At 51.2% G+C, this 27,419-nt stretch overlaps 1 protein-coding gene across 10 annotated transcripts in view; it reads left to right on the plus strand.

The window, feature by feature from the left end:
• RUSC2 (RUN and SH3 domain containing 2) overlaps positions 1-27,419 on the plus strand; it is a 54,132-nt gene that overhangs the window by 24,117 nt on the left and 2,596 nt on the right. For 7 of the 10 annotated variants that reach the window (XM_086771284.1, XM_086771286.1, XM_086771289.1 and 4 more), the window contains 9 exons: positions 10,687-12,759; positions 15,164-15,943; positions 16,457-16,657; positions 17,886-18,029; positions 19,105-19,181; positions 21,225-21,399; positions 22,344-22,449; positions 24,719-24,765; positions 26,301-27,279. In XM_086771284.1, coding sequence (XP_086627410.1) covers positions 10,794-12,759; positions 15,164-15,943; positions 16,457-16,657; positions 17,886-18,029; positions 19,105-19,181; positions 21,225-21,399; positions 22,344-22,449; positions 24,719-24,765; positions 26,301-27,279 — 4,475 coding nt within the window. In that variant the 5' untranslated portion in view covers positions 10,687-10,793. Of the gene's footprint in view, positions 1-1,787; positions 1,860-10,686; positions 12,760-15,163; positions 15,944-16,456; positions 16,658-17,885; positions 18,030-19,104; positions 19,182-21,224; positions 21,400-22,343; positions 22,450-24,718; positions 24,766-26,300; positions 27,280-27,419 lie in introns of those variants that run through there. The other 3 variants (XM_086771288.1, XM_086771291.1, XM_086771292.1) reach the window with 3 other exon arrangements.

Raw genomic sequence — 27,419 nt, forward strand, 5'->3', positions numbered from 1 at the left:
CACAAATACAGGCTGGGCGGGGATTGGATCAAGAGCAGCCCTGAGGAGAAAGACCTGGGAGTGTTGGTAGACGAGAGGTTCAACATGAGTGGGCAATGCGCCCTTGCGGCCCAGAAGGCCAACCGCATCCTGGGCTGCATCAAGAGGAGCGTGGCCAGCAGGTCGAGGGAGGTGATTCTCCCCCTCTACTCTGCCCTGGTGAGACCCCACCTGGAGTACTGTGTCCAGTTCTGGAGTCCCCAACACAAGAAGGACATGGACCAGTTGGAAAGGGTCCAGAGGAGGGCCACAAAGATGATCAGAGGGCTGGAGCACCTCTCCTATGAGGACAGGCTGAGAGAGTTGGGGCTGTTCAGCCTGGAGAAGAGGAGGCTCCGGGGAGACCTTATAGCGGTCTTCCAATACCTCAAGGGGGCCTACAGGAAAGATGGGGAGAAGCTGTTCAGTAGGGCCTGTTGTGATAGAACAAGGGGTAATGGGTTTAAATTAGAAGGAGGTAGGTTTAGATTAGATATGAGAAAAAAATTTTTTACAATGAGAGTTGTAGAGCACTGGAACAGGTTGCCCAGAGAGGTGGTGGATGCCCCATCCCTGGAATCGTTCAAGGCCAGGCTGGATGAGGCTCTGAGCAACCTGATCTAGTCAGGGATGTCCCTGCTTCTTGCAGGGGGGTTGGACTAGATGACCGTTGAAGGTCCCTTCCAACTCTAACTATTCTATGATTCTATGATTCTATGATTCTAAATGGAAAACTGTAGGCTTTGTGATATGAAGTAATGAACGGTCTAGAGAAAGACGGTAATAATTTATGAGGTGCCCTGCTTGTAACATGGAAGTATTCCAGGAACTTAAGGAGGATTATTTGAAACTGATAATAGGAGTAATTTCACATTCTGTGATTAATTAGTCTACAGATCTTGCTATCAAACTTCAAAGCCCGGCAATGTTCCCAAATGACTTGGCATTTGTGTGAATAAGGCTACTTGGTGTATTTATAGTACTTATTCGGAAGCTGCAGAGTTTTGAAACCTCCTGCTTGAGTTGAGGCCCATCTCAGTGCAAGGGCTTAGGAGAGGCAAATTCTGCCTCACCACTTGTGCTTTTCTCTGAGACATCTGATACAGAAAGGACACAACAGCTTCAAGAAATGAGGTGTCCAAATGTGAACGTGTCCTAGCTGGGAAGATCTGGGAGCCTACACTCTTAAGATGTCTCCTCAGCCCTTTCAAACACCCTTGAAGTGACTAAAAGCAGAGTGGTTGTCCCTCCAGTAGACTTGATGTATTCCCTGGGACTCTGACCTGCTCTTCCAGTACGGAGCCAAGGATCATCCCTGTGTGCCCTCCTTTTTTCTCCTACTGAAAAGGTGTATGCATCCTCTGCAGCCCAGCAAGACTTTCCTCAGCAGAAGACCTGGTTAATCCAGGGTTATCAGATTTAGTTAGTTAGACCCTTAATGCTCTGTTGAGCCCAGTCATTCCAAGCCTAATTAGCACATGAGCTGTCTTGTGGAGCAGTATCCTAAAATAAACTGTCCCAAATAGAGATTTACTAGCTGAGTTTGGTTTGGGTTGCCAGCCCCTGCAAGGGATGAGTTTCTTCTCTCAGAAGGAAAGTATGTGTAATCACTAGGAGTGCCTGGTCTGCTTCATAAGTATTTTATTAATGTTCTGGCTTGCCTTTTGTTAGTTCTGTTGGATGGAAAATATTCTGTTACGTAAATTGATGCTATGGTTTCGTCTCGATCCTCTTTGAGTTCTGCCGTGCTGCTGGCCATGCGAACATACAAACGCACCCACGCATCAGGAGGACACTTGGAGAGAGGCTGGTGACTGGACCACGGATCTGGGAATGCTCTTGTACGTGAGCAAAATGAAAAGCTTGGGACGGCTCAGAGGGGCAGTAAATGTACTAGAAAATATGATACTCTCTCTGCCCTAGCCCAGGGACAAGCAATGAAGTTAAATGTTTGTATGTTCAAAAGAACTGACAGATAACTACTACTGCGGCTTGTGATTTGGTGTGGAACTCAGTGGTTCAGGGAGTGACAAGTCCTGGAAGTTGCAAGAGTTCAGAAATAAAAGGGAGACTAGAGGTGTCAAGCATATCTAGCACCATGACTGTATAAGCTCCTAATTTTCTGTGGACAGATTATGAAATCTACTTCCAGACGTAAACTGTTCCCATATGGAAGAGGCAGCCTGTGACTAGGGGAGAGGATGGAGCAGCCGGTCACTCATTTGCACACTTTGGGGTTATTACAGCTCATGCGGAGCATCTGAACTCTGCTGGCAAAGGTGAAGGACGGGGCTTTACCTCTCTGGTTCAGTCCACAGATGTCTGTGTTCCTGTGCTGAAATAAAAACTTCCCTGTAGCAGTTCATCCGTGAAGACTAAATATGTTCATCTGTCCATTGCTTCTTTCTCCTCCCTCATATTTTTGAGCTGGTGGCAACAGTTGCCCTTGATTTTGTCTTTCTTCCTTGAGAAAAACATTCTTAATCGACTTGTTTTGGCCAGGGAGGTCACATCAAGACCTGCTGTGTTGTGCAAAGGGCGATTTCTAATCTTGCACAGTCTCACTATAGTCCAAAGATTTGTTCCCAGATCAGAAGCTTCTTGTCCCATCATCCTGGGAATCATTCTGCCTCTTTTTTTTCTTTTTTTGCCCACCCTGAATTCTGCTGAAGTGAGATTCAGACAGCATTTGGATAGGATTGCAGAGGACCTGTTTGTTCGGGGACCTGGCCAAAAAAAAAAAGGATCAAGAAATGTACAGTCTGAACAGTAATCAGGAAAATTCCCTTTTCAAACCTGTGTGCTACAGGGTCCTTTCCTCCACCTACCTTCAAGGGTTTGAAAAATCCAGCCTGTGGTCTAAAAGCAGTTGAATATCAGCAGCGAGAGTATATGTGGTCCTGAAGATGTTCAGAGGGCAGGATAAATTTGATGCATTAGTCTCATCAGATGCTGCCTTTATTGGGCTGATGCTCAGCCTTTTTGCTTTGTAGCATGCTGTCATCCCCAGATCAGGGTGCTGCCAGCCTCCAGACGACTGAATTGCTTATTGCATATTCCTGCTTTGCAGAGACAGAAAATGTCTTCCTGTGTATCCAGTTACTGCTTCTGGTCTTGGCAGAACTACCTAGAGCTAGGAAGGGTTAAAGTTCCCTGCAGTCTTAGCAGGAGTGGGCTGTTGGACATAGCTGCTGTTTGAAAAACCATTTAGATGTGTACTGTGAAGAGGAACGTCTAATAAAACCAGGCTGCTGCTGAGATATTTTCTATTTGTGCTTGATTTTGGAGCTCTTGATCTGGTTGCATGCCGTGTGTATTAGATTCCATGTAGGACTGCATCATTTCAAAATAATACAGCTCTGCAGATGCGGGGATTCTGGCTGTCTGGCAGAACTGATGGCCGCCACTGCCAGATAATACCAGGGTAAGGCCCACTACTGCTAGGTAGAGCAGGGCCTCTCCTTTGCCGCGGTCTGGGCAGCACCAAGTTGTCTGAAGCCAGATTCCAGTAAATGTTAGGGAAGTGGAAGTGATTTCCAAAGTATAGTAATTCTAGGGCTGCTTCAGAACCCTAGAAATCTCTGAAACCTCCAGTGCTGTTGAGAATATCTCCATCCATACGAAGCATCCGTGCCCTCTCCACCTCTCGCTGTCATCCCGGGAGCCTTTGCCCCCGCAGCACACACCGAGCAAGAACGGCTGCTCACTCCCCGTTGCGTGCAGCTGTGTGACAGACTCGGGGGTCTGTATGATTATGTTCTGGTAACACCTTCAATACGCTTTCAGAGTGCTCAGGCAGAAAGGCGCAATGGAAGCGCAGGCCTTCCTCCTGCTGCTGCTGCCATTACAGCGTGTGTGGTAAGAAGGGAGTGACTATGCCTGCGGTTTAATTCAGCAGTGGTTTCGGTGTGATGTTAACAGCTAGAAATATCAGAATCCTTTTCTCCTCAGTGGATTTGCCTACGGTAATTAGGAGCATATGCGCTGGGGGGTGGGACAGAGGGTGTCTGGTGGGGAGGAGGAGGAGCAGGTTCTCGGCCGGTGGGATGCGCAGTGCTCGTGAGTCACGGCCTATAAGCGGCTCCTGCCGTGTGCCACATGCCAGATGATGAGTCATGGAGCGAGAGAGCACCGAATTGGGAGAAACTGGTTCGGTCACTGTCCGACTCCCGTGTTAGCTGGTACCGATGTGCTGCTCGAGCTATTTCTGATGTCTTCCATAACTCAAAATGCCCAGAGCAGCTGAGGCTTCTTTTCCTCTGACTGGGAGGCAGTACCTGCCTCATGCTAGCTGTGTCATCGGCAGGAATACGCATACTGCGTATTGCTTATTTTCATCACGCGCAGCCTCTCATCTCTGCTGGTGAGCGCCTTGTCGCTGGCCTGCACAGTGCCTGGCTGCCCTGCGCGCAAGGGCTGTGATTGATCGTCATGTGCTGCAGTTTCCATTTTGAACACATCATAATCCCGTATAGTTCTGGGATGTAATGGTACATTAATCATGGGCTTAGTCAGGCTGTCCTGGAAGCCACTGGAAAAAGGCCTGGCCCAGGCAGCACTTCATTATGCAAAGAAAAGGGAAGTGGTCTTTTCGGGACTCGCTGTTTGCTCAGCACCAGAAGAGGAACCAGCCTGGGCTGAGGCAGAAATTTAGGAAGTATTTAGTGTTTCTATCTTGCTGCAGCCCCCTTTAAACACAGGGTGCTGGAATATTCGCCCTGTGACCAGGCAGACCACCTTCACTATACTCCCTGTTCCCAGAGACAGGGAAGGAGAGCCGGAAGTTTAGGATGAGTTAAACAACTAGAATTTCCTTTTACACCTTTTCTTTCATTAATTGTGCTGGATGATTTACTAGAGCATTTAATGTAGGCGTGTATTTGGCAGAGATGTTTTAGCTGGCGAGAAATAAACAGATGTCCAAACAGATACCACTAGCTAGTCCCAGCCTGCAACAACTTACAGGCTTCCTCACCTCCACCCTCTTTTTATTCACCCCGAGGGTTCAGACCTGTCCCCAGGCCACTCATCCTGTGCGCCTCGCCCCATCCCCTTCACTGTTGCTGCTCCCTGAATGCCCTCCAGGTTGCCGGAATTTTCCTTTTGAGGTTTTTTTTTAAAACCATTCAGTACTTTCTGGCAACTTTTGGAGTGGCAGAGCTGGGGCAGGGACAAACTGCATTACTGGGATCCAGGAAACTGATACTGGAACCAATGAGCCCTGAGATCCCCCACGCTGTCTGAAGAGTGGCTTTCAGTTTGGATTCATCTCCCAGCCCTTTCCTACCTGCCTTGGAGGTAGACATACAGGGAGTGAACTGAATATATCTCTCCCCATGGAGCAAAGAGGAGATGTCCGTACTGTGCCCCTGTCTGCAAACGCACACAAACCGTTGCTTTTTGCAGCATTTCTGCTCGTGCTTGTTTTGTAGAGCTGTGTGGTTTCCTCAGGCGTGTTAATGCAAATGCTCTGTAAGAGTCAGGGATTCACATGGAACAACCCTCAAAGAATGAGCAGCTCCAATACAAAAGGATTTTTACTGGTTCGTCTGTGAAACTGAATGCCCAGCTTTTAACCCTGTTTTTGCATCTTTCACCCTTGAGTGACATGATGGATCTTGGTCCATCTGAGAAAGACAGTGATGACAGTGAAACCATGGCCATTCAGAAGGAGGCAGCAAGAACTCTCACAGTTAAAGGTTTCCACTGGGCATTCAATTTCATAGATGAAGTGACTGTGATTTGTAGAAACAGTAATCTGTTCAGAAAAGCCAGTCTCCAAAAAGCCAGCATCACCTCCAGCTGACAGTTCTGATGGTCTTGCTCCTACCTCTTCATCCTCTGTGCTATATGTGCAATCTTTTTGCATTTAAATAACCTTTATTTCTTAAATCTCCGCATGCCTCTCCAAGTATTGCATTACATTTTATGAGGAAACTTGTGTTGCTGCATGTTGAACCCGGTCGCCCCACGTGCGCAGCTGAGAGCACTGAGCGGAGCAGGGTATTAAGCAATCAGCGATGGAACTCCAAAAGCGTGGCTGGAGTGGTAACAGACAGCGGGATATGCCTGGAGGTATGTGACCGACACACCTAACGCATCAGCACTTGGAGGCAAGGCCAGTGTTTGCACCAGCTCCCTCTAATTGAAGCTGAGCCTTGCAGACAAGTTTGGAGCTGGCTCTAATGGCTTCTGCATCTTCTCATCAGTGTTGCCGAGGCAGGAAGTTGTAATACAGAAGCCAGAGAGCTGCCCTGACCACCCTTAAATTTCCACAATATAATAGAATCATAGAACAGTTTGGGCTGGAAGGGACCTTTAAAGGCCATCCAGTCCAACCCCCTTGCAAGGAGCAGGGACATCTCCAACCAGATCAGGTTGCTCAGAGCCCCGTCCAACCTGGCCTTGAATGCTTCCAGGGATGAGGCATCCACCACCTCTCTGGGCAACCTGTTCCAGTGTTGGAACAATGTCCTCAGTCTTTAAGGGTAGGCCAGAGGTGGGATTTGAAGGGCTCTATGTAGTGCTCAGCAAGGACTTAACAAGGCATGAGGTGCAGAGCCTGAAGGGCTCATCTCCGCAAGGTGCTGCATGCCTCTGTTATCTGCAGCATGCTGCCTGGTTTCTAAAGCACAGACACAGCTTGGCAGGCAGCTCTCAGATGCTGAGCCATCCTTTATTGCTCAACACTCCTCTCCTGCTATTACCTAGAGCTTTGCTGCAGCTGATGAGTTTTTGCCATGTATGTGTATAATGCAGGTACAAGCATTGATAAGCAATTCCACAGCACATCATAGTTTTCTCACAAAAATACATCCATCTCTGCTCTGTATTAGCTTGACTGGAGTAAAGTATCCACTTCTCACCTTCTCCAGGTAACCCTTAGCACTTTAGGAAATAATTGACTGACTAGAAAACTCATATCTCCCATGTAGCAGCTGGTGGTGTCAGTATGGAGAAGGTGAAGAATTTTGACGTTTGCCATCAAAATGGCTGTGGTACTGATGTGTCAGGAGTTGTGTCACTCCCTGTGTGCCTCCCTGCCTTGCACTGCCACAACACATTTTTCTGGGCAGGGGTCATTGCTGGGTGCTGTGTTTGCTGTTGTATGTGTAGGATTGAGCAGGATTCGGCACACTGTGGGCTTGTACTATGGCAAATGATAAATAAGAAGCATGAACTGATGTGGCAAAAAGTGTTCAAGTACAGACTGCTATTCCCACATCTGGAAACTTTCCATTGCAAAGGGGTGTGAAGGCTTTACAAAGAGCTGATCAAGGCCAGCAGAATCTGAAACTACTCTGCTTGATGCAGTGTCAATCCCAGACTACCAGACTCTGAGTAGAAGAGGGAGGATCCTTCTACAGTCTTCCAGAATCAGGGAGGGAGAGACAAGGGATGATATGGCTAGAGAGGATGCTCTCATGTTGGGAACTGAATAATCCTTGTGCTGGCAGTGCCACTGCCAACCTCCCTGCATCCCTGAGGCAGGAGGAAGCCAGGAGAGGTGTCTCAAGGGAGGAAGGGGTATCTAGGGCATGAAAAAAGTCATGCATATCCCTAGGGAAGCTGGCAGAATGGCTCCCGGCAGGAGCTGGCTGCGTGCCGCCTGTGATATTGGACCTCAGAGCCCTGTGCTGGGAGCAGGCTGTGGGTGCAGGCAGAGTGGGCACACATCTGCTGCAGCATCTGCAGCAGCCAGTGAGTCACAGTCCACGCAGGGAGCCTCTGCTGCCACTGAAACCAAATAGCTTGGGCAGAGTTGTGTGTTGCAGCCAGGACTCCAGAGAGACAGCTGGGAAATGGCTGTGTGTCAGCTCTCCTGGCATTTTGCTGTCAAATGTCAGAGTGTGCCTGTACAAGCCTTGTCCTCCCACAGCAGCATCTGCACCAACGTGAAGTGTGTGTTGCTCAGCAGGGCTTGTCTGCAGATCCGTGCTGGTGCTGGGAGCCGGGTCCAAGCCGCCATTTCCCAGAGACAGCGGAGACCCGGTGCTTCGGCAGTGAAGTCTGCTGTCATCACAGCCTGTGTCCCAGAAATGATGCTTTTCAAGTGGTTGCATTGTGGCAACACTCAAAATACAGCAAAGCCTTGCGGGGAGACGTGGTCTAAGCATTACAGCTACAAAGGGAGTAACAGGAGCAGATAGGCACTGGGGGACCAGCCTTTTCCCCATAGTGCTGGAGGGGGGAGACAGGATAAACAGGGGCACCTACTGCTACATGTACCATCAGTGGTGTGCAAGGTCAAAAATGGGGCATGAACACTGTGATCTTTGGAATCCCTGATGTAAAAGATCTCATCCCAGGGACCAGGCTGAGGACAGACTCATTTCTTTCAGTGGCTGTGGGAAAGGAGACAGAGGTTTATAAGACAGAGGAGTCACTGAAAGGGAAGTGAAGGGTAATACACTTCACCCACTTCATGGATCTCATGATATACCAGCTGGATGTGGTCCAAGTGGTCCTGGTGAACTCTTTACTTCAGAGTCTAATCTTGGGTGAAACACCACAGCAGAAGCAGACATGAGGGTGAGTGTGAGCAGGTCTCATATGATCTCTGGTAGAGGCTACCAGAAGACTTGTCTGTTCGCTGACACTGATGTTAGCATTAACTTTTACATCATTGGGTGTTTACTGTAAACACTCGGTCCATTTCCATTTTTGTGTATTTTTCCTGCCAGCTTCATCCTGTGTCTGTGAGAAGCATTACTATGTGTGGGAGGAAAGTACTTCCTTTGATCTTTTTTTTTAGCATCTTTTAATTGCTATTCTTACACCACGAAGCTGAAACAACTGAAGTTGCTGATCTTTCCGTGGAGCTGTCTCATTGCTTCCACTGTTGTTCTAACTTCACTTACCTCACAGTTCTCAATTTCCCATCCTGAGCTCCCATGTGGCTTTGCAGCTCCATTATCATCCCACAGTCAGAAACGCTGAGGTCAGGTAGGCAAAAACAGATATGTTACTTTCTGGAGTCTGAAGGTCAGTGGTGCCAGCAGACCCAGGGTCATCACAGAATCATAGAATGGGGTGGGTTGGAAGGGACCTTTAAAGGCCATCCAGTCCAACCCCCCTGCAAGCAGCAGGGACATCTCCAACCAGATCAGGTTGCTCAGAGCCCCGTCCAACCTGGCCTTGAATGTTTCCAGGGATGAGGCATCCACCACCACTCTGGGCAACCTGTTCCAGTGTTCCACCACCCTCATTGTAAAAAAATTTATTTGCTATATCCAGTCTGAGTCTACCCCCTACTCTGTCCTGGAGTCTGGAGCAGGATCACAGTACGTGGTCTCAGGGTGCTGTGAGCACCGGGCATGCCTGGGTGAGATATGGGATGTGAATTGCTAACCAAAGGTGTTTGGGCCAGGGTTTTCAGAACAAGTGATGGATCTATAAGAGCAATAGGTCATTTTTAAGTCCCTCGGGGGCATCCTGGATCATTGTTGTGTTTTGTGGTGTCTCCCTCTCCTTGCTGCCTTAGCTGCCCTTCCATGCATTCCTCTGCACCAACTTCTCTGACATGTGAAGGGAAGGCAAGAGGGAAGACCCCTCTGAACTGTCTTGGAGGCGATTGCAGATTGGACCTCTGGGTTAGAAGCGGATGAAGGAATGAATATGTTCTCTGCCCTCCTGTGCTGAGTCCTGGGGAACATCTTCCCCTAGCTTTATGACAACCTGCTGTTTGCTGAACACTGAGGGAGTGGAGGTCTCACTGCCCTGCCTGTTCGGCTCCTGGGACTGTGGGCTGTGGCAGTCGTACTGCTGTGAAGTGCAGCAGGTAATAAAATAAGGAGATAAGTGCCACAGATTATAATGTGGCAGAGTGTTAGAGAACTGTGAAGCGGGCACCCTGGACCACAGGAGTACCCAGTTTAGCTCAGGCTTAACCATCAGCGAAAGGTCAGCAGAAGGCAATGTGCTGTATGGGACCTATTTAACCATCACCAATGGCTCCCCATGGCCTCACTGAAGTCATCTGCTCCTTTTCACATGAGAGGCCCTTGTTCGTATATGTAGTTGCATGCTTTGGCATGTTTCCCTGACACCATTAAAAGAGCTCAGGACCTCACGGGGGTTCCTGGATTTTGGAGAGGAATGGTTGTGGCTGCTTTCCTGTTCCACTCTCTTCCTGCTTTTCAGGCTCAGCCTGGACTTGTGTCTCTCTAACGCTGCAAGATCTGGCAGTGCCATTCAGTGTTTGGTTCTTGAAGGGAAGCTCGGGGTACCTGGAGACAGACAAAGATATTGAATCTAGTGTGAGAAGATGGACTGCTCTCATCAGAGAGCTCTTGTAGATGGACTGCTGTCAACATACAGTGCGTACGGTGCCATCCACAGTGAGGTCTTCATTTGGCCCAAAGCCTGTGCAGCCCTTTGGCTGCTTGAGTGAGATCAGTAGCTCACTTCAGATAAGTGAGGTAAGGTCAATTGGAAGCACAAGTGTTGTCGAGGAGTCTGCAGGGAGGGAGATGTGTTTATCTTACATTGTGATGCTTTCCCTGAAGAAGTACAACTCAGGATCTTGTGCTCAGGTACTTGTGCTGAAAAGGACCAATCTATTTGGTTCTTGTCAGCACATGAAGTTGTCAGTCAAACCGAGGATGCTCTAAATAGTCACTGCCTTTCCTGAGAGGTGACTTCCTTTGTGTTTTTGTGTCTCTCTAGGTATCTGAATTCCCCCATGAGAAGTGTCCTGCCTGGCTCTCATGTGCAGCCCTTCCTGTCCATGGGTAGCACCAGCTTAACTGATGTCCTGAAGAGCATTCCTCACCATGGATAGTCCACCCAAACTGACTGGTGAGACGCTGATTGTCCATCACATTCCCCTGGTGCATTGCCAGGTCCCCGATAGACAGTGCTGCTCCGTGAGCAAAAGGACCAACCCCTTCTGCCAGCCAGAGCTCAGTGTTACACGGGCCCTTCCAGACAGAGACCTTTCACAAACTGACTCTTTGGTGTACAGCGGCTTTCTCCAGACCTCCGAAACCTCAGCAGAGGCCTCAGACCACAAAGAAGGCAAAGCTAGGGATTTGATTGTCCCTAGTGTCAGTAAGCGACACAACCCTTTCCTGCTGAGCGAGGGTGAAGATCTCAGCATCTTTGGGGATGACTTGGGTCAAAAATCTTTCCACCTTCACAACTCACTTGTGGCTGGCAAACCTCCCTTTCATCTGCACGAGCTGGCCTTGCCCCCTTTCCACCTTCACGACTCCAACCATATTGTGAAATCCTGGAACATGGCCAGCCGGTCCGGTGTCGTAGACGGACAAGAGGACAAAATCAGTAGTGATGATGTCCAGAAGAGGAATAACGCAAACAGGTGCCACCAGGCCTCAGAAAGCATGGAGCTGGATGAATGCAGCTGCCATCGTGGCGGCTCCTCCAGCTTCTCCTTCGATGGTGGTGACCAGGAGTGGAACCAGAACACAGGTGAACCACTGAGGAATCAAGATGCCATGCACAGCCGGACATGCAGCTGTTCCAGCTCAGAGCTCCAGCACTGTCGTTGCTACAGTTCATCAAGTCAGTCCGAAGTGATTGACCAACAGATGGGCTATGTCAGTGACTCTTCCTGCAACAGTTCTGATGGGGTGCTGGTGAACTTCAGTGCTCTGTACAACAAAATGAACAGCCATTCTCGATCTAACCTGAATTCAGCCAACCTGTCCTGTGACTCTTCCTTCTGCAGCCACACAGACACAGGAGCTTTTTACCTGGATTTGCATTCATCACCCACGGAATCCAAGATGTCTTGCGAGTCACATCACCCAGAGAGTTCAGGGAAGGCGTGTGGGTGTCAACACTCCTCCTCACCTGTCCTTGATGCTAACTGCAACTCCTACCACCTCCACTGTGAGCCTTGCACTTCGGAGAGCTCAGACCTCACTGCCTGCTTCCAGAGCCAAGCACGGCTCGTTGTGGCTACTCAGAATTATTATAAGTTAGTCACGTGTGACTTGTCTTCCCAGTCATCCCCCAGCCCGGCAGGATCTTCCATAACTAGCTGCTCGGAAGACCATACCAAAGGTAGCCCAGCCCAGCCCACTGAATACTACCTGTTCAGAAGGCCTGACCTGAGACAAGAAGAAAGCAATGTGGAGTGCAATGAAGAGGAGGCAAAGGAAGAAGCCACTCAGAACATGATTGAGGGACAGGTCTACGTGAACGTGTCACCACCTAACCTCAATTCAAGCCGGGGACGCTCCAGGAGCTATGACCAGAACCTGGACAGGAGTCCCAGCAGCAGGCTGGGCTCCTTGGAGCGTATGGTGAGCTGTCCGGTCAAGCTGAGTGAAAGTCCAGCAATACCAATCCAGAGTTCCCCGCCAAAGCGAGTGACATCTTTTGCTGAACTGGCTAAAGGCAGGAAAAAGAACGGTACTTCCCCACCACTCCGGTCCAGTGGTGATTCCTCCTTGGAGTTCTCACCTATCCCTGAGACACAGCGGAATTGCCCATCCTTCCTTGAAGAAAGAGCTCGCCGCAGCCAGAGTCTTCCACCCATGCCCTTCATCCATGGCCTGAACCGGAGCTGCGAAGGCTTCTGTTTAAATCACACTTTTGGGGACAGCCAGGCTTTGCGTTCCACCAAAGACTCGGTCTCCAGTGAGAAGGTCCCCAGTGGGCATGGGGCAGGTGAGCAAGCCTCTCTCTCCCTGCTGACGGAGGCAGATGCCAGCTTCTCAGGTGGCTCTGCCGGTGGCCATGGACAAAGAGATGTTAGAGCCCGAGCAGACGGTAAGGAGCCAAACTAGGTGGAATGGAGAAGTAAAAAGAAAGGCTGCTCTTTGGGACAAGAGGGGAGCAGCAGAGGAACCAGCAGGGCAATGGGAGACTGGTGCCTGTGCAGTTTTTCTCCAGGTCTACCACTCCCTGGGAGAAAGGCCTGCTGTGCTTATTTCAGACCCTGATCAGTGCAAGTGTCTTGTCCTTGTATTTCTAAAGCCTCTTGAGGTTTTGTGCAAACCTTTCATATAATGTAAGAGAGGACATGGCATTAGCACTTAGGGTCTGTGCAGCTTGGAGGATTGTCTCCCTTCCAGGCCGCTGTACTCCCCCAATCCATGAGAATCACCTGCCCTTAGCTCCTCAGATAGAGATTTGAAGATGCTCAGTAGACCTGTGTTCCCAGCAGACAAAGGGAAGCGAACCATTGAGGGATTTTTAGCCTTTCTTATTTGGAACTACGTAGGGCAGATGTGGAGAGGGAGGAGACACAGCCAGCAGTCTCCTCTCAATGCAAGGTCAGAGAGCTCACACGGTCTCTGCCAGGACTTAGAGCAGGAGTCCTGCAGAGACTAGAGGAGCTGCGTGTCTCTGCTGGAATACCCTGGCCGTATCCTCCATGGTGCATTGGACTGCAGCAAGGGTTCCTCTGGGGAGTCATTGTCCCAGCTCCCTCTGCAGGAAAGCCTTTAATACATGAGTTGCTTTCCACCTTGGTGTTGCCTTTGCATGTCCTGGTGAAAAAGCTGTGTGGCAGCCCCATCAGAGGTATGGCTGTTTCTCCAGCATGGCAGGAGACCCCTGTGTCTAGGGGTCTGCCCTAGACAGTTCTTACACCTGCTTCAGGGGTAAGAGTCTGTCTAAAATGGGGCTGTGACCAGACTGCTGCAGTAGATATTCCCTAAAGTGCCAAGGACTGTCTCCATTTAACGCCCTGAAGATTTCTTGCAGGAGATAGGAAGAACATGTCATTCATTGTCCTGGCAGGTATGAGGGAGATTTTGGCCTTTGTAGCAAGAGGTTTTTAGGTATTGTTGTGTTTGTTTACTGAGTCTTGAGTGTGTGCTCGGTGTGGGATGGTAGGGAAGGCGGGTGTCTGCTGGGAGAAGGCAGCACGGGAGCAGCCCTCTTGGTTTGCAGGGGGAGTGCTTGAGAGGAGCAAGAGCTGCCTGGGGAGGAGAAGGCAGACAGGGGCTTCCAGGACAATATATCTGTTGTGGTTCCTGCAGCAGTTCCTGCACCCTCTGCTCTGTGACAGCAAGGCAGGTATGCACGAAGCTCCCGCCTGCAGCTGGGGAGCGATGCAGAGCTGAAAACAGCATGCTAGAGGGTCTGAGGAGGGACTAGAGGGAAAGCCAGCCCTGCTCAGGACTAGCTATCAGGAAGGAGGCCTGGCACACCCCACAGACAGCAGGTAACACCAGGGCTCTGCCTGGGACGGGTCCTTGGTCCCAGAATTCGCTGTGGGCTGGAGGAGTGATGGGGATGCAAGGCAGAAGGTGCCACGCTGTGATAGGAAGCAGTGTGGCTGGTGATCGGGGATCGCAGTCAGCCCTGTGTGTGCATCCAGTGCTGTGTGCGTTGTGCACCACGTGCACAGTGTGCCACGCTTCAGCTGTGCCCTCGGGATATTGCGGCCCCACCAGGAGCTGCAAGCAGGCGTAGGAGGTCAGCCCAGCACACCCATCCCTGTCTGTCATTTGATGGAGCAGACCTGCCTTTTCCAGGGTTGGAAGCTCTCCTTATTCTGCTGTGGTCCTGATTTGGTTAGGAATGTCCTGCTTGGATCTGGTACGGGCAGGAGGAGGAAGGGACCTGTGTGCTCAGAGGGGTAACAGCTACAGGAGAAAGAGGAGGGAGGGAGAAGGGGAGGCAAGCAGCCTTTCTGACAGCACTGAGCTCAATGTGGGACACAGAGCTGTCGCATGTAATGCTGTGCTCGGCGGGGTGAGTTCTCAGCACGTGTGGGAGGGGACAGTCCTTTGCAATAAGAAATCTTGCTGTACTGCAGTGCGTCGGGCCGTGTCTTTGTGGTACTGCCTGGGTGGAGACCAGCTGAGGACAGGCACCTGGGGCCATGGCTTATGCTGTCCTGGGAGCAAGGGATGGGGAAGGGATAGGAAAGTGGTGACCCTACCAGGAGAGAGAAGCCCCCAGTGCAGTGCCATACTCCTCCAGGCAGCTGTAAACAGCTGGAAACCCTGCATTTGGGACCCTGTGCCTTTACCCTGCCAGCTCATGATCTGTGTAGCTGGTTCAGACTTGAAGCACTCTGCCTGTGTCACTGGCCGCTAGCTCATCCTCTTCTTCCCACAGCTGAGGACATGTTCCCTTTTGCCTGTGATCTGCTGGGCTGTCTGACGATAACTGTATCTCTGCCCATCCTCACACTCTCACCCCATTTCTCTCCCCGAAGGTGGTGGCACAGACGGCAAGCCTGTGGTACGCTACAGCAAGGACCAGCGTCCCACGACTCTGCCCATCCAGCCCTTTGTTTTCCAGCACCATTTCAGCAAGCCACCCAAGGCCCGGGCCTTGCACAGCCATTTTGCCTCCAGCCTTTCCCAACTCTACAGCTTGTCCAGCAACCGATCTGCCAGCCAGCAGATCTCGCAGTCGTCAGCCTCAGCCACCTCAGCAGAGCAGTCAGCGGCGGCGGGGAGCCAAACCCACGGCACGCTCCTGACCCAACGCTCAGCAGACGGAGCTGCCTCCCGCAATGATGGCTGTGTTAAGAAGCCTGCCCCCGAAACAACCCGGCCGTCTCCCCTGGGGAGTTATTCTCCTGTGCGATGCAACGTGCCTTTCTTTCAAAGCGTGGACTCCTCTTCCTCACCTACCGTGGATAGAGCTGGAGAGAGCCAGCCCCCCAGGAGCAGGTCCTGCCCCATCTCTGCCAACCTGCTCCCCACGAGGTCTTCCCCTGCTGTCAGTGCCATGCAGCCCTCCCAAGCCACCAAAGCTGATGCTCTGAGGCAAAAGGAGAACCCCAAGCCGGTTCCCAAGAAGGAGGCACCACTGGAGCCAAGCCCACCACTCTCGGAGTACCGACTCCACAGTGGGTCCCTCCTGCCCTTCTCAGTGGGTGGTATGCCCCTGAGCAGAGCGGGAGGCCACGCAGATCCCCACTGGAGAAGTGGCAGTGAGACCAGCAGCTCTGGTCCCCTGAGCAGTGTGGGAATACGGCCCCTCAATGGTAGGTACCCATCTACTAGGATGTGTTGGTCTGGAACATGTCTGGCTCCCTACAGCTGTGGCTCCTTGCTGTAGTAACACGTCCCTTACAGCCACAGCCCGAGGCAAAATTGCATCTGGGTGCTGCAATGTCCAACACCCCCTATCATCACTCTGCCTGCAAAAGAAAGTCCTACGCTAAGAGCATGTCCCTCCAGTCCCAGCTCCTACACTGGAGGAGAGGGCAGCGTGGGGCTGCTGATCTTACAGCACCCCACAGCAGGTGCTTCACCCAAAACCTGCTCCCTCTATGCCTGCAGCCACGAGGCCACCCAGGCTCCTGCCCAGCCGTGGCCTCTGCCTCCCTTCGTGTTTGTGTGCTAACGTCCTGAAACGCTGCTGGACTTTTAACTAATGTGCTGCTTCTCTTTCTCTGTCCTTCCTCTTTCTTGTCCTCTCTCTCCCCATTTCCCCTCCACGTCCTGCCATCTGCTCATGTCCTCCTGTCTGGTGCTCACTGCCTGCGGTGTCCTAGCGAACCACCTCTCCCCACAAGCGCTGAAGTGGCGGGAGTACAGGCGGAGGAACCCCTTGGGTCTGGACCGTGTTTCGGGGCTGCCCAGCTTAGCAAGCAGCCTAGACAGGAGGCAGCAAGAGCCCCGGCTGAACCGGGGAAACCCCATCTTTGAGCTCCCTGGCGCTCTCAACACCAGCCATTTCCACTGCAAGCTGAACGGTGCGCACCACCTTTCTGCTGGGGGGCTCTTCGGAGGTGACCCTGGGGCTCAGGTTCAGCCTCGCCTCATCACGGCTCTGCCTGCTCTGAGCAGGAGGGGTGATGCATCTGCTCACAGTGGGGCCAAGGGGTACAAGAGAAGGGTGAAAATTGCCTCACTGATGGGTACACTCTGTGTGGAGCCTCTCTTCTTCTCCACAAGCTGAGAGCAGTCAGGTCCAGCTCTGGGCTGGACTGAAGGGGAAAATGAGTGGCCGAAGAGCAGGCTCAGACCTCAGCAGGTGCTTCTGAATTGTGGCCAGCTTGTAATTCATTACTTGTTCAGGAGTTGTGGCCCTTGGAGGTCTCGTGTCTGTGCCCCACAGTGTCTGCCCATCTGCCCCAACCCTGGCAGCATGCTAGATGCTGGGCTGTAGCTTTCACGGGGCAGCTGACCACACTGTAGGGCTCCATGGGACTCTGTCTTCTCTGTGTGTTGCCCTTAAAGTCTTCCCTGTCCTCCAAAACCTGTGCAGGAAGGGCTGAGAGGGGCAGGCTGTTTTTGGCTGAGCCTTTGAGAGTCCTCCGGGAAGAGCAGAGGAGTCTATCAGTGGGAGGAAGAGCATTCTTCAGGCCAGTCCCAAGTTGTGGGGGGAATTCCCCAAAGCTCTGCTCTTCACTCTGCCAACACAAACAGTTTCTCCATCCCTCTTTCAAGGGAAGATGCCTAGCACAGACCTGGGGAGTCAACCAGATGAAAATGGACCACATGAGAGAGCTCCTGCAGAAGTCACCCCTTGAAAACAGAGGCCATCCCAGGGGACAGGCAGAAGACCTGTAGTCTGTTGCCTGTGGATGCCTGTGTGTGAGAAGCAGGGATTGTCTCTGTGTTTTGACCCCACTTGCTGGGGCTCTCTGCACAGCAGACCAGAGAGTCTGGTTCAGCAAGGTTTCCCTCAGTTCCAGTCCATGAGGGTGAACCTCCTGCAGTATCTTCCAGTCCCTGTGGGCCCCCAGTCAAGCTGGAGCTAGATGTTGGGTGGGCTGTGGGGTTGAACTGTACAGGCTCACGTTGCAAACCGTTGCTGGGAGAGTTAGAAACCTGTAGCCTTGCTGTCCCAGTCTTGGACAGGCTGGGGTGAAGATGGCTGCTGGTGTAGGTTGCTTCTGGGAAAAGCGAACAATGTGGGTGAGACTTTGGAATAAGGGATTGGGTCTGATCCTTGTTCCCCCTGTCTTGGCCCTGCAGGACAGTCTATGAGGCAGCTCCAGCTTACCTACACTGACTTCTTCCCTGACTACTTCTCACTAGCAGAGAAACCCCCTGCCGAGTTCTGCCTCTCCCCAGATGGCAACACAGAGTCCATCTCCATCGACTTGCTGCAGAAGAAGGGTGAGTCCGTTTGTCTCTCGCAGAGGAGGGTGTGGTGTACCACAGCATGAGACAGTGCTTCTCTCTGTCTCTTCTCATCTCTGTAGGTGTAATGGTTTCTTTCCCTGCCCCTCTCTGCTGTAGCGTCATCACTACAAGTCCCGCTGGGCTGATGGCTGTTTCCATGGCAGGTTCTTGTGATCTGTGCACCATGCAGTGTGCCATGCAGTATGTCTGAGCTGCTTGTCCCAAGAAGTACGATTAGAAAGGATCATAAGTCCACAAGAAAGGGCAGAGAGAGCAGGCAGGCACAGGAATGTGACCCCAAGGCAGAGCATGATGCCACCCTAGCCTCAGTATACAAGGGTAGACCTGTGAATCCATGCGGTGGTGCAGATATGCTACCCTGAGATTTTCTAATTTAGGTAGAAGGTCTGTTGGGTCCTACATGGTAAAGTGTTCATATAAAAGGTGGGAGAAAGGATTCCAAAGCAGGACAAGATGTGACTGTGGTGAGATCCATGCTAGAGGCAGGGTTGGGCACTGGATTATTGGCAGCTGCCCTGATATGTCAGAGGCAAGGGATATGCAGAAAGGTTCCCGTGCTTTTGCCAGGTAAGTGTTGGTGATTACCAGATGGCAGCTTTCCCTTCTATGCCGCTTCTCTTCTTGTGTCATACTGATGCAGATGTCAGATTACAAACCACTGGCTTGTTACTAAAAGTCATTACATAGCTTGCCAAACACGTGGCTTCTGCCCTGCAAACCCTGTAGGATCAGAGCAGCAAAATGCTCCTTGCCTCAGACCCCATCTCTGCTCCCTGAAGGGATGGTTCGTGGAGGTGACTGTCCCTGTCCCGTGGGAACACTGACAGGGTGTCTTATACTTCAGCCACTTCTAAAGGTTGTCCAACTGTTAGGCTGATACGTGAGTGCTGGAACCGGCAGGGACAGATTTGGTGAGGTGCTGGGGGGACCCTGCGTGTTTTTGGCCAGGAGGGCACATGCGCTGACATGGGCCTTTTCATGAAGTGTTTGGTCAGGGTCCGTGCTAGAAGCCCCTCTGGCAGTTCTCTGACTCAATGTTTCCCTCTAGGTCTGGTGAAGGCAATCAACACAGCTGTTGACCTGATTGTGGCTCACTTTGGAACCAGCAGAGATCCAGGAGTGAAGGTACGTCTTGTTTTCAGTCTGGCTTCTCAATATTATGATTGACATGGAGAGGATGGGGAAAGATTTCCTCTCCATTCTCTTCCAGTTCAAAAAATACGAGGTATCCAATGAAGCTTGTAGTACCAAGAACAAAACAAACAACTATTATAGGACATCATGCAGCAGCAGATTATAGCAAATCTGTGACAGTTCTTGCTGGATGATGCTACAAGATTATGTGGATTTGAAGAAAGATCAGAAAAATACAGGGAAGAGAAATTCATTGGGGTCTATTAAACATGTAGGAATTATGTCCAGCTTAGATAGTCTCTGAGTCAAAAGTAGTTATATGCTGGGAGAGTATTAAGGGGAAGTATTATACATGTTTGTTGTCATTTGACTCTTTCTTACACACTTACTTAAGGCCCTTAAGAAGATGGAATATCAGGTCAGCTGGACTTCTGGTCTGATGCAGCACACCAGCTCTTTTTTTCTCATGTAGTGCAGAGTTCTGTCTCCTTCCTCCACCCATCTTGTGATTCTGTTCTGGCACTGGTGCCAGGACACAGTGCAGTGTCCCCAGTACCTCGATGTAGTACAGGGCTCCACAATGACAAAAAAGTGCATCAGTCATTGCCCATCTGGGGCAGCTAGGCTTCCCCTACGGCCCTTACCATGAACCCACTAGCTTCAGAGTGCATCCAGGTTGCCTGTGGGGCTGGCTGTCTTTGGCCTGTGCTTCCCTCATCTCCCATTTCTGGAATAAAACAGAAGCAGAGCAAGTTTGCTTCTGTTTATACCAGGCAGTGTTCGTGGTCCTCTGACACTCGACTTGTTTGTGGTGCCTTCTCTCAATGCTGAATGCTCTGCCTCAGTCAGAGGACTCTGAGGAAGCAATGTGACACTGTTCGGACATGACAACTGCCCTGGAGTGCCATCCCCAAGGAGAAACCTGACAGGGACAGATTCCAAACCCATTCAATCATATCTCAGAACCCAGGGTAATTTGCCACTAATTACAATTGTTGCTGATGCAGAGATTGCTGTGCAGCGTAACCGGAGCTATTTGGATTTCCTCAGCTTTCACTGTGAATTTCTTATTCTTGCAGTGTTGCTTTGGGGAATAATTGCAGTATCCCTCCATTTCTTTACTTGCCAGACAACGCTGTGGTTTTGATCCAGGGTTTCACTATGTGTGAGTGTGCCATGGGCTGAGCATTCACCTGTCAAAAGGCAGCACCCATCCCTCATGCTCCCACGCTCAGTGGATCTGGGGAGATTATTCCTTACCCAGAAGTTCAGTCTCAGTTCAGGCCCTTTGTGGACCCATGCCAACTGGCTAGTGTAATTCCAGCTCAGCTGGTAAAATCTGTGCCCTGAACACAACTGCGTGGGACCGTAAATGTGACCTGCAAGGCCTGAGGCTGTCCCCTCTGGATTGACCCCTTGGCAGCTCAAGTACTATATGCAGCAGAGTATGTCCCTGCTCTGCTGATGCTGGGCTCTTACATGCTTCCTCACCTCAACCTAAGATCTCAATTTGGCCCTCACCCTGTTTATTTATAGTAATCCCTAGGAATTATAGCTCAGCTTGTCACTAAGTTAAGTGTTCCTTCCTTAACCCCTCACTGCTGGTAGTTCCTATGTGGCTTGCTGCTTCCTGCTTCAAAAATAGCCACAAGAAAATTTACAGCAGCAGTAAACTCCCCTGCTCTTTTCTTCCTCCAGCAGGACAGCCTTTTTATATCTGTAGGCAGAACCAAGCATCCCTTCTATCCCTTCTAACTGGGGTATCCTCTTCCCAAGCTGAGATACTCTCTTCCCAAGCTATTGCCTCATCCCAGCCTGAGGCAGACCTTGCAAGGAGCAACCCAAAACTGGTGTATGAGACAGCCGGGGTGAAGGGGAAGAGCCTGCCTGTTCAAGGAGTTGCTGAGCATCGTTGTAGTCTGGATATTGACTGCTGGATTTCTGTGGTAGGCAAGTGGGACTGGACTGTTCGCATCACCTGTACCATGTAGAGCAATTACCAACCCTCTCCCTGCTGCCTGTTTTCTCCCTTAGGCCAAACTTGGGAACAGCTCTGTGAGCCCTAATGTGGGGCATCTCATCCTGAAATACCTGTGCCCTGCTGTCCGGGATATCCTGAGTGACGGGCTCAAGGCTTACGTCCTGGACATGATCATTGGCCAGAGGAGGAACATCCCCTGGAGCGTGGTAGAAGCATCCACCCAGCTAGGTATGGAGGGTGTGCAGCAATGCCGGTCACTCTGCGGTATTCCTGTGTTGTGGCTGGGAGGTGCTGGGGAAGGATGACTGTAAGGATGGGTATGCAGAATAACATCTGGCTCCCTGCATGGAACAGGGTGCACCTGGACCTGCTCTTGCAAGATGGGAGAGCCACTGCTCTTTTCTGCCCAAATATTTATTGTCATTTCCCCTGAAATTTCCAAATTCTCCTGTAACAGACCCTAGCAACAAAAAAAAAAAGAAAAAAGCAAAAGGAATGCCCCTTTCCCCCTTCTAAGTTTCCAGGGTGTTTCCAGACCTTCATCTTTAGCCCTGCACAGCTACTGTATAAGGCAGAGTTGTGCTCTAGCCTGGTCTGTAAGAAAATTTGCACTCACAGCTCACTTGGCTCAAGCATGCCCACAGCCTCTGCTAGTACCAGTCTGCACCCTGGATTGTGGCAGTGGCTACCATCCAGGAGAACTCCTTTCTGAGGTTACAGATGGCAGGACCACACTGATTTCTGCATCATGAAGAGCGTACATCCAGAGCTGGAAAGCCTTCTAGCCTGTTTGTGGCAGATCTCCAGCTCTGTGATTATCTCTGTGATTGCAGACACCCCAAGTTATAACCACTCACCACAAGATTCTGTTTACCTGCTGATTTTGAGCCAAGGGCTACGATTGTCCCTGAAGTGTGGGAAGCAGGTCCTTGCAGTACTGAAACTTTCCCAGAGTTTTGAAGTGGCAGTCTGGGACAGACCACAACCTATCTCCCTTGTGGCATCTAACTGTTGGGTTGGAGTGAGCTCATCTCCATGATAGGTGGAGGGGCAGTGTACATACAGGCATGGACACCCAGACAATGCCTGTCCTTGCCTTGATGCTGCTTCCCATGGTGCTGTTTTAGCTTTGTTGACCACTACTAATCTCAACATTTTGCTTCTCTCTGTAGGCCCATCTACCAAGTTGCTGCACAGCCTCTACAGCAAGATCAGCCAGTACACGGAGCTCACAAACCACACCATGAGGTTCAACGCATTCATCTTTGGCCTCCTCAAGTAAGCAGGCTCCCTGGGCTGGCTGCATGTCCAAGGCTGGCAGTAGGTGCTAGTCCTTGACGGAAGGCAGGCACGTTTGCCCATGAAAAGGCTTAAGAAACCTGGGAAGCTGCTTCCCAGCTGTAGGTGAGGGAAGAAAGAAGCTGTGAGCCTCAGGAAAATCCAGAAGGATCAAAACCTAGTCTGCCAGGCCAGCATTGAGAAGGGATGCCTGTAGCCTACTGAAGAACATGTTAGCTTGTTTTACTCACAAAACATTAGGTGGGAAGAGTCTGTCTGTCAGGGTTCATACAGAACTAGACAGAACATATGCATAAATTACTCCCAGAAATCCCTGCTTAAATCACTGCTTCCTGGAGCTGCAGTGAATCCCAGTGCATGAGGTTTTGATGGAGAAATTGCCCTGGTCCAGGATTCCAGGTTGGCCCTTCCAGGTTAGATAAGGAGCATGCACGCTACACTCAGTGTTAAACAGAATCATAGAATCACAGAATGGTTTGTCTTGGAAGGGACTTAAAGATCATCTCATTCCAACCCCCCTGCCCTGTGCAGGGACACCTTCCACTAGACCAGATTGCTCAAAAGCCCATCCAGTCTGGCCTTGAACACTTCCAGGAATGAGGCATCTACAGCTTCTCTGGGCAACCTGTTCCAGTGCCTCTCCACCCTCACACTGAGGAATTTCTTCCTTGTATCTAATCTAAATTGACTGTCTTTTAGTTTAAAGCCATTACCCTTTGTCCTATCACAACAGGCCCCTGTCAAAAGGCCCTCCCCATCTTTCTTGTAGGCCCCCTTGAGGTATTGGAAGGCCGCTATAAGGTCTCCCTGGAGCCTCCTCTTCTCCAGGCTGAACAGCCCCAACTCTCTCAGCCTGTCCTCACAGGAGAGGTGCTCCAGCCCTCTTATCATCTTCGTGGCCCTCCTCTGGACCTTCTCCAGCTGGTCCATGTCCTTCTTATGTTATGGGCTCCAGAACTGGACACAGTACTCCAGGTGGGGTCTCACCAGGGCAGAGTAGAGGGGGAGAATCACCTCCCTCAACCTGCTGGCCACACTTCTTCTGGTGCAGCCCAGGGTGAGGTTGTCTTTCTGGGCTGCAAGCGCGCATTGCTGGCTCATGTTGAGCTCCTCATCAACCAGCAACCCCCAAGTCCTCCTCAGGGCTGCTCTCGATCCATTCTCTGCCCAGCCTGTATTTGTGCCTGGGATTGCCCCAACCTATGTGCAGAACCTTTGACTTGGCCTGATTGAGCATCTGAGCATCGTGAGGTTTGCACGGGCCTACCTTTCCAGCCTGTCAACATCTGTCTGGATGGCATCCCTCTCCTCCAGCATGTTGACCACACAATTTGGTTTCATCAGTGAACTTGCTGAGGGTGCACTCTATCCCACTGTCCATGTCACTGACAAAGATATTAAACAGAGCAGGTCCCAGTACCAACCCCCAAGGAACACCACTCATCATTGGTCTCCACTTGGACGTGGAGCCGTTGACCACTCAGCCGTCTGAGTGCAGCCATCCAGCCAATTCCTTATCCACCAAGTGGTCTGTCTGTCAAATCCATGTCTCTCCAGTTTACAGACAAGTATGTCATATGGGACTGTCAAATGCTTTGCACAAGTCCAGGTAGTTGACATCAGTTGGTCGTCCCTTATCCACCAATCTCAGTTGTAGAAGGCCACCAAATTTTTTCATGCACAATCTGCCCTTAGTGAAGCCGTGTTGGCTGTCACCAGTCACCTCCTTGCTTTCCATTGCCTTAGCATGATTTCCAAGAGGATCTGCTCCATGACCTTTCCAGGCACAGAGGTGAGACTGACTGGCCTGTAGTTCCTCAGGTCTTCCTTTCTTGCTTTTTAAAAATGGGGGTCATGTTTCCCCTTTTCCAGTCAGTGGGAACTTCACCAGACTGCCATGATATCTCAAATTTGATGGATAATGTCTTAGCAACTTCATCTGCCAGTTCCCCCAGGACCCATGGATGCATCTCATCAGGTCCTATGGACTTGTGCACCTTGAGGTTCCTTAGATGGTCTCAAACTTGATCTTCTACAGTGCATAGTTCTTCATTCTCTCAGTCCCTGCCTTTGCCGTCTGCAACTTGCACATCATGACTAGAGCACATGCCAGTGAAGAGTGAGACAACAAAGTCATTGAAGTGTAAATGCCCTTTTCCAGTCACACTTCTTTTTGTAGAACAGCAAGGATGAAGGGGATTAATCAGTTTTCACTCTTTCTTTCCCTGCTTGTTTTCCCTTCCTGCAGTATCCGGTCCTTGGAGTTCTGGTTCAACCACCTCTACAACCATGAAGGTAAGAGCCTTCTGTAGGGTGCAGTGGGGGCCAAATTCTGCACAACCTAGAGCACAGGAGGGGCATGCAATTTTCTTTTTGGTCTCTCAGCCTAAGCTGCTTCCCTATTCTCTGAGCTGAAGAACTAGACTATATACAGTCCCAGTGTGCCAGGGAAGTCCCAGATGGAAGTTCAAGCTCCATGCAGCTCCTTCCATCTGAGCCTGGCCAGCCATGTCCTTCCCAGCTGCAGCTAGTACCTAAGGCTATCACCTCCAATTCAGATCACTCAGTCTAGCTGCAGGAGGCCAGATCGAACCCTCCCCAAATCTCTGTATTTCCTGCCCAGTGCCTGAGAGCTTTGCATGGCTGGAGATGTGCACGCTTAGCTGAAACCCTTCAGGCATGGGAAATGGAAAGAAATGGAAAGAAAAACCTCCTAACAAACAAAAAGCATATTTTACTGGATGTATCTATTTTTTCAACCAGAAATGTTTCTAGAGGGTACAGATAAACCAGCAGCGCGACCCAGCTGCCTGATGCCTAGAAGCGGCATGACTAAGTGCTTCTTGCGCAGTGAGACAGCCACCCTTGACCTGCTGGATCCCTTGAGAGTGCTGGTGGCTCAGTCTGGGCTCAGCCCTTCATGCACTGCAAGGGGTCCAGCCCAGTGTCTTCTGGCAGGCTTGGGGGCTGGCAGCAGACATTTCCCAGGTCTGCACATGCAGTCAGCCTTTCTCTCTGGAGCAGATAGGAGAGTAGACTTGCCTTTGTACTCAGCAGTGTGCCAAGAGAAAGCATCCCAGGTTTCTGGAGCAGAAGACAACCATCTGTTTCAAGCTATCATTAAGAGCTGAAAGTGAGAGCAAAAGCTAGGACTGTCAGGATGATGAAGGCTAGGCAAAGGGGTTGGAGATAAGGTGCAAATCCTGCCTGTGGTGTAAGTTTATTATCTCAGTGGGGTTAAATGGCCACAAATCCTGTTCGCAGCTCTCTCCCTGGCAGTGAGACCTGACAGCAAAGCTAGGGTAGGAAGGCACTGCGGATGTGGCCAAATTAAGTGAAGGATGAGTGCTGCGGGTAGAAATGCTAGTCCATTTTCTGTTAGGATCCACCGTTGAGCCCAGCCAGGTCCCTGGAAAGACAGCGTTCAGCTGTCCCTGATGCCTCTCTGCGGGGGAGAGGTACTGGCCAGAGCTGCAGCTCCTTGTTCTTCTCCAGGAGGTGGGGAAGAGAATTTTAACGTGTGCTAACCCTTCGATGCTCTTTATTCGCACCCTGCTCCCATGGTCTTTTCTGGCAGAGGCCATCCTGGTGGACAGTCTGCCAGGCAGGTCCTGGCTGCCGGCAGGACTGGAAGCAGGATCTGGGTGAGTTTGCCAAGAGCTCACAGAGCATCCGGTGCTCGCTGACGCAGTGCTGAGCCTCAGACTGCAGCCACAGCTGTGACCAAAAAACTAGTGTCCAACTCCTTTCCCCACAGCTTCAGCAGCTTCTTGGTGGCTTGGCAAAGGTGGCAAGGGTCTCTCCTCTAATTCATGTCCTTTGTTCTACAGATATCATCCTGGCACACTACCTGCCGGTGGGCTTCTTGTGCTTGTCTCACAGCGTGTGCCAGCCTCTTTTCGAGGAGCTCCTGCTCCTGCTCCAGCCTCTCTCCCTGCTGCCCTTCAACCTAGACCTCCTTTTCGAGCACCACCTGATGCAAATGGGCAAAGAGCAGCAGCAGCAAAAGGAGCTGCTGCGTGTGAAGCAGGACCTGCTCCTTTCCGCACACTCCACCCTGCAGCTGATGCGGACGCGGGGCAGCAGTGAGGATCCCGATGGCTGCAGCACCACCCTTGAAGGACGCAAAGTGGGTGGCAGAGATGGTGACATCTCACCAGGCCACAGCCCCCAGCAAGCTACAAGTGAGAGGGTCAAGGGGGTGGGGGCCTCCTGTGGAGATGGTGACAGGGAGGAAGAGCAGAGGAAGATGCGAGAGAGTGCATGGGAGGGGAAGAAGGACAAGCAGGCAGGCTGGTGGTACCAGCTCATGCAGAGCTCTCAGATTTACATCGAAGGCTCAGCTGAAGGCTCAAAGTTGATCCGCTATGAGAAGAAGAAGGCAGCTTTGAATACTGTGCCCAAGTCAGTAGAGACCTACAAGGCACCACCTCCTCGTGAAGGGGTGGTGGAAGGTGCAGAGTCTTGCCCCATTGCTGAGGGCACCTTGGAGGAGAGGCCCAAGGCTGCCAGCAAGCCAAGTCCTGAAGCTGTGGAAGAGCCCTTGGAAAAGCCCCAGCAGGTACCAGCGGGCGAAGAGGTGAAGGAACGGAGCTGGCCTTTCTGGATGGGCAGCCCCCCAGACTCGGTGCTTACAGAGCTGAAGCGCAGCAAGGAGAAGGAGACTGGGACTCAGCAGAAAGTGGGAGCAGCAGCAGCAGCCCCCCAAGAAGAGAGCAGCACCAATGTGTCAGAGGGCAGCCAGCCCATCAAGTGGGGACACTTGTTTGGGTCCAGGAAGGTGCAAAAAGAGCCCAGGCAACCTAACAGGTAAGGACAGGGATGGTTTCGGGCTGGGAAGGGCTGGGTAACCTGGGGTTGCAGCAGTGCAAGTGGAAGTCAGGCCAATAGCCAACTGCTGAGCTACACCATTGTGGCACATCAGAGGCAGCATGTGAATTGAGAGGTCT

The sequence above is a fragment of the Chlamydotis macqueenii genome, chromosome Z (assembly GCF_036417535.1).
Source record: "Chlamydotis macqueenii isolate bChlMac1 chromosome Z, bChlMac1.mat, whole genome shotgun sequence".
Taxonomy (NCBI): Eukaryota; Metazoa; Chordata; class Aves; order Otidiformes; family Otididae; genus Chlamydotis; species Chlamydotis macqueenii.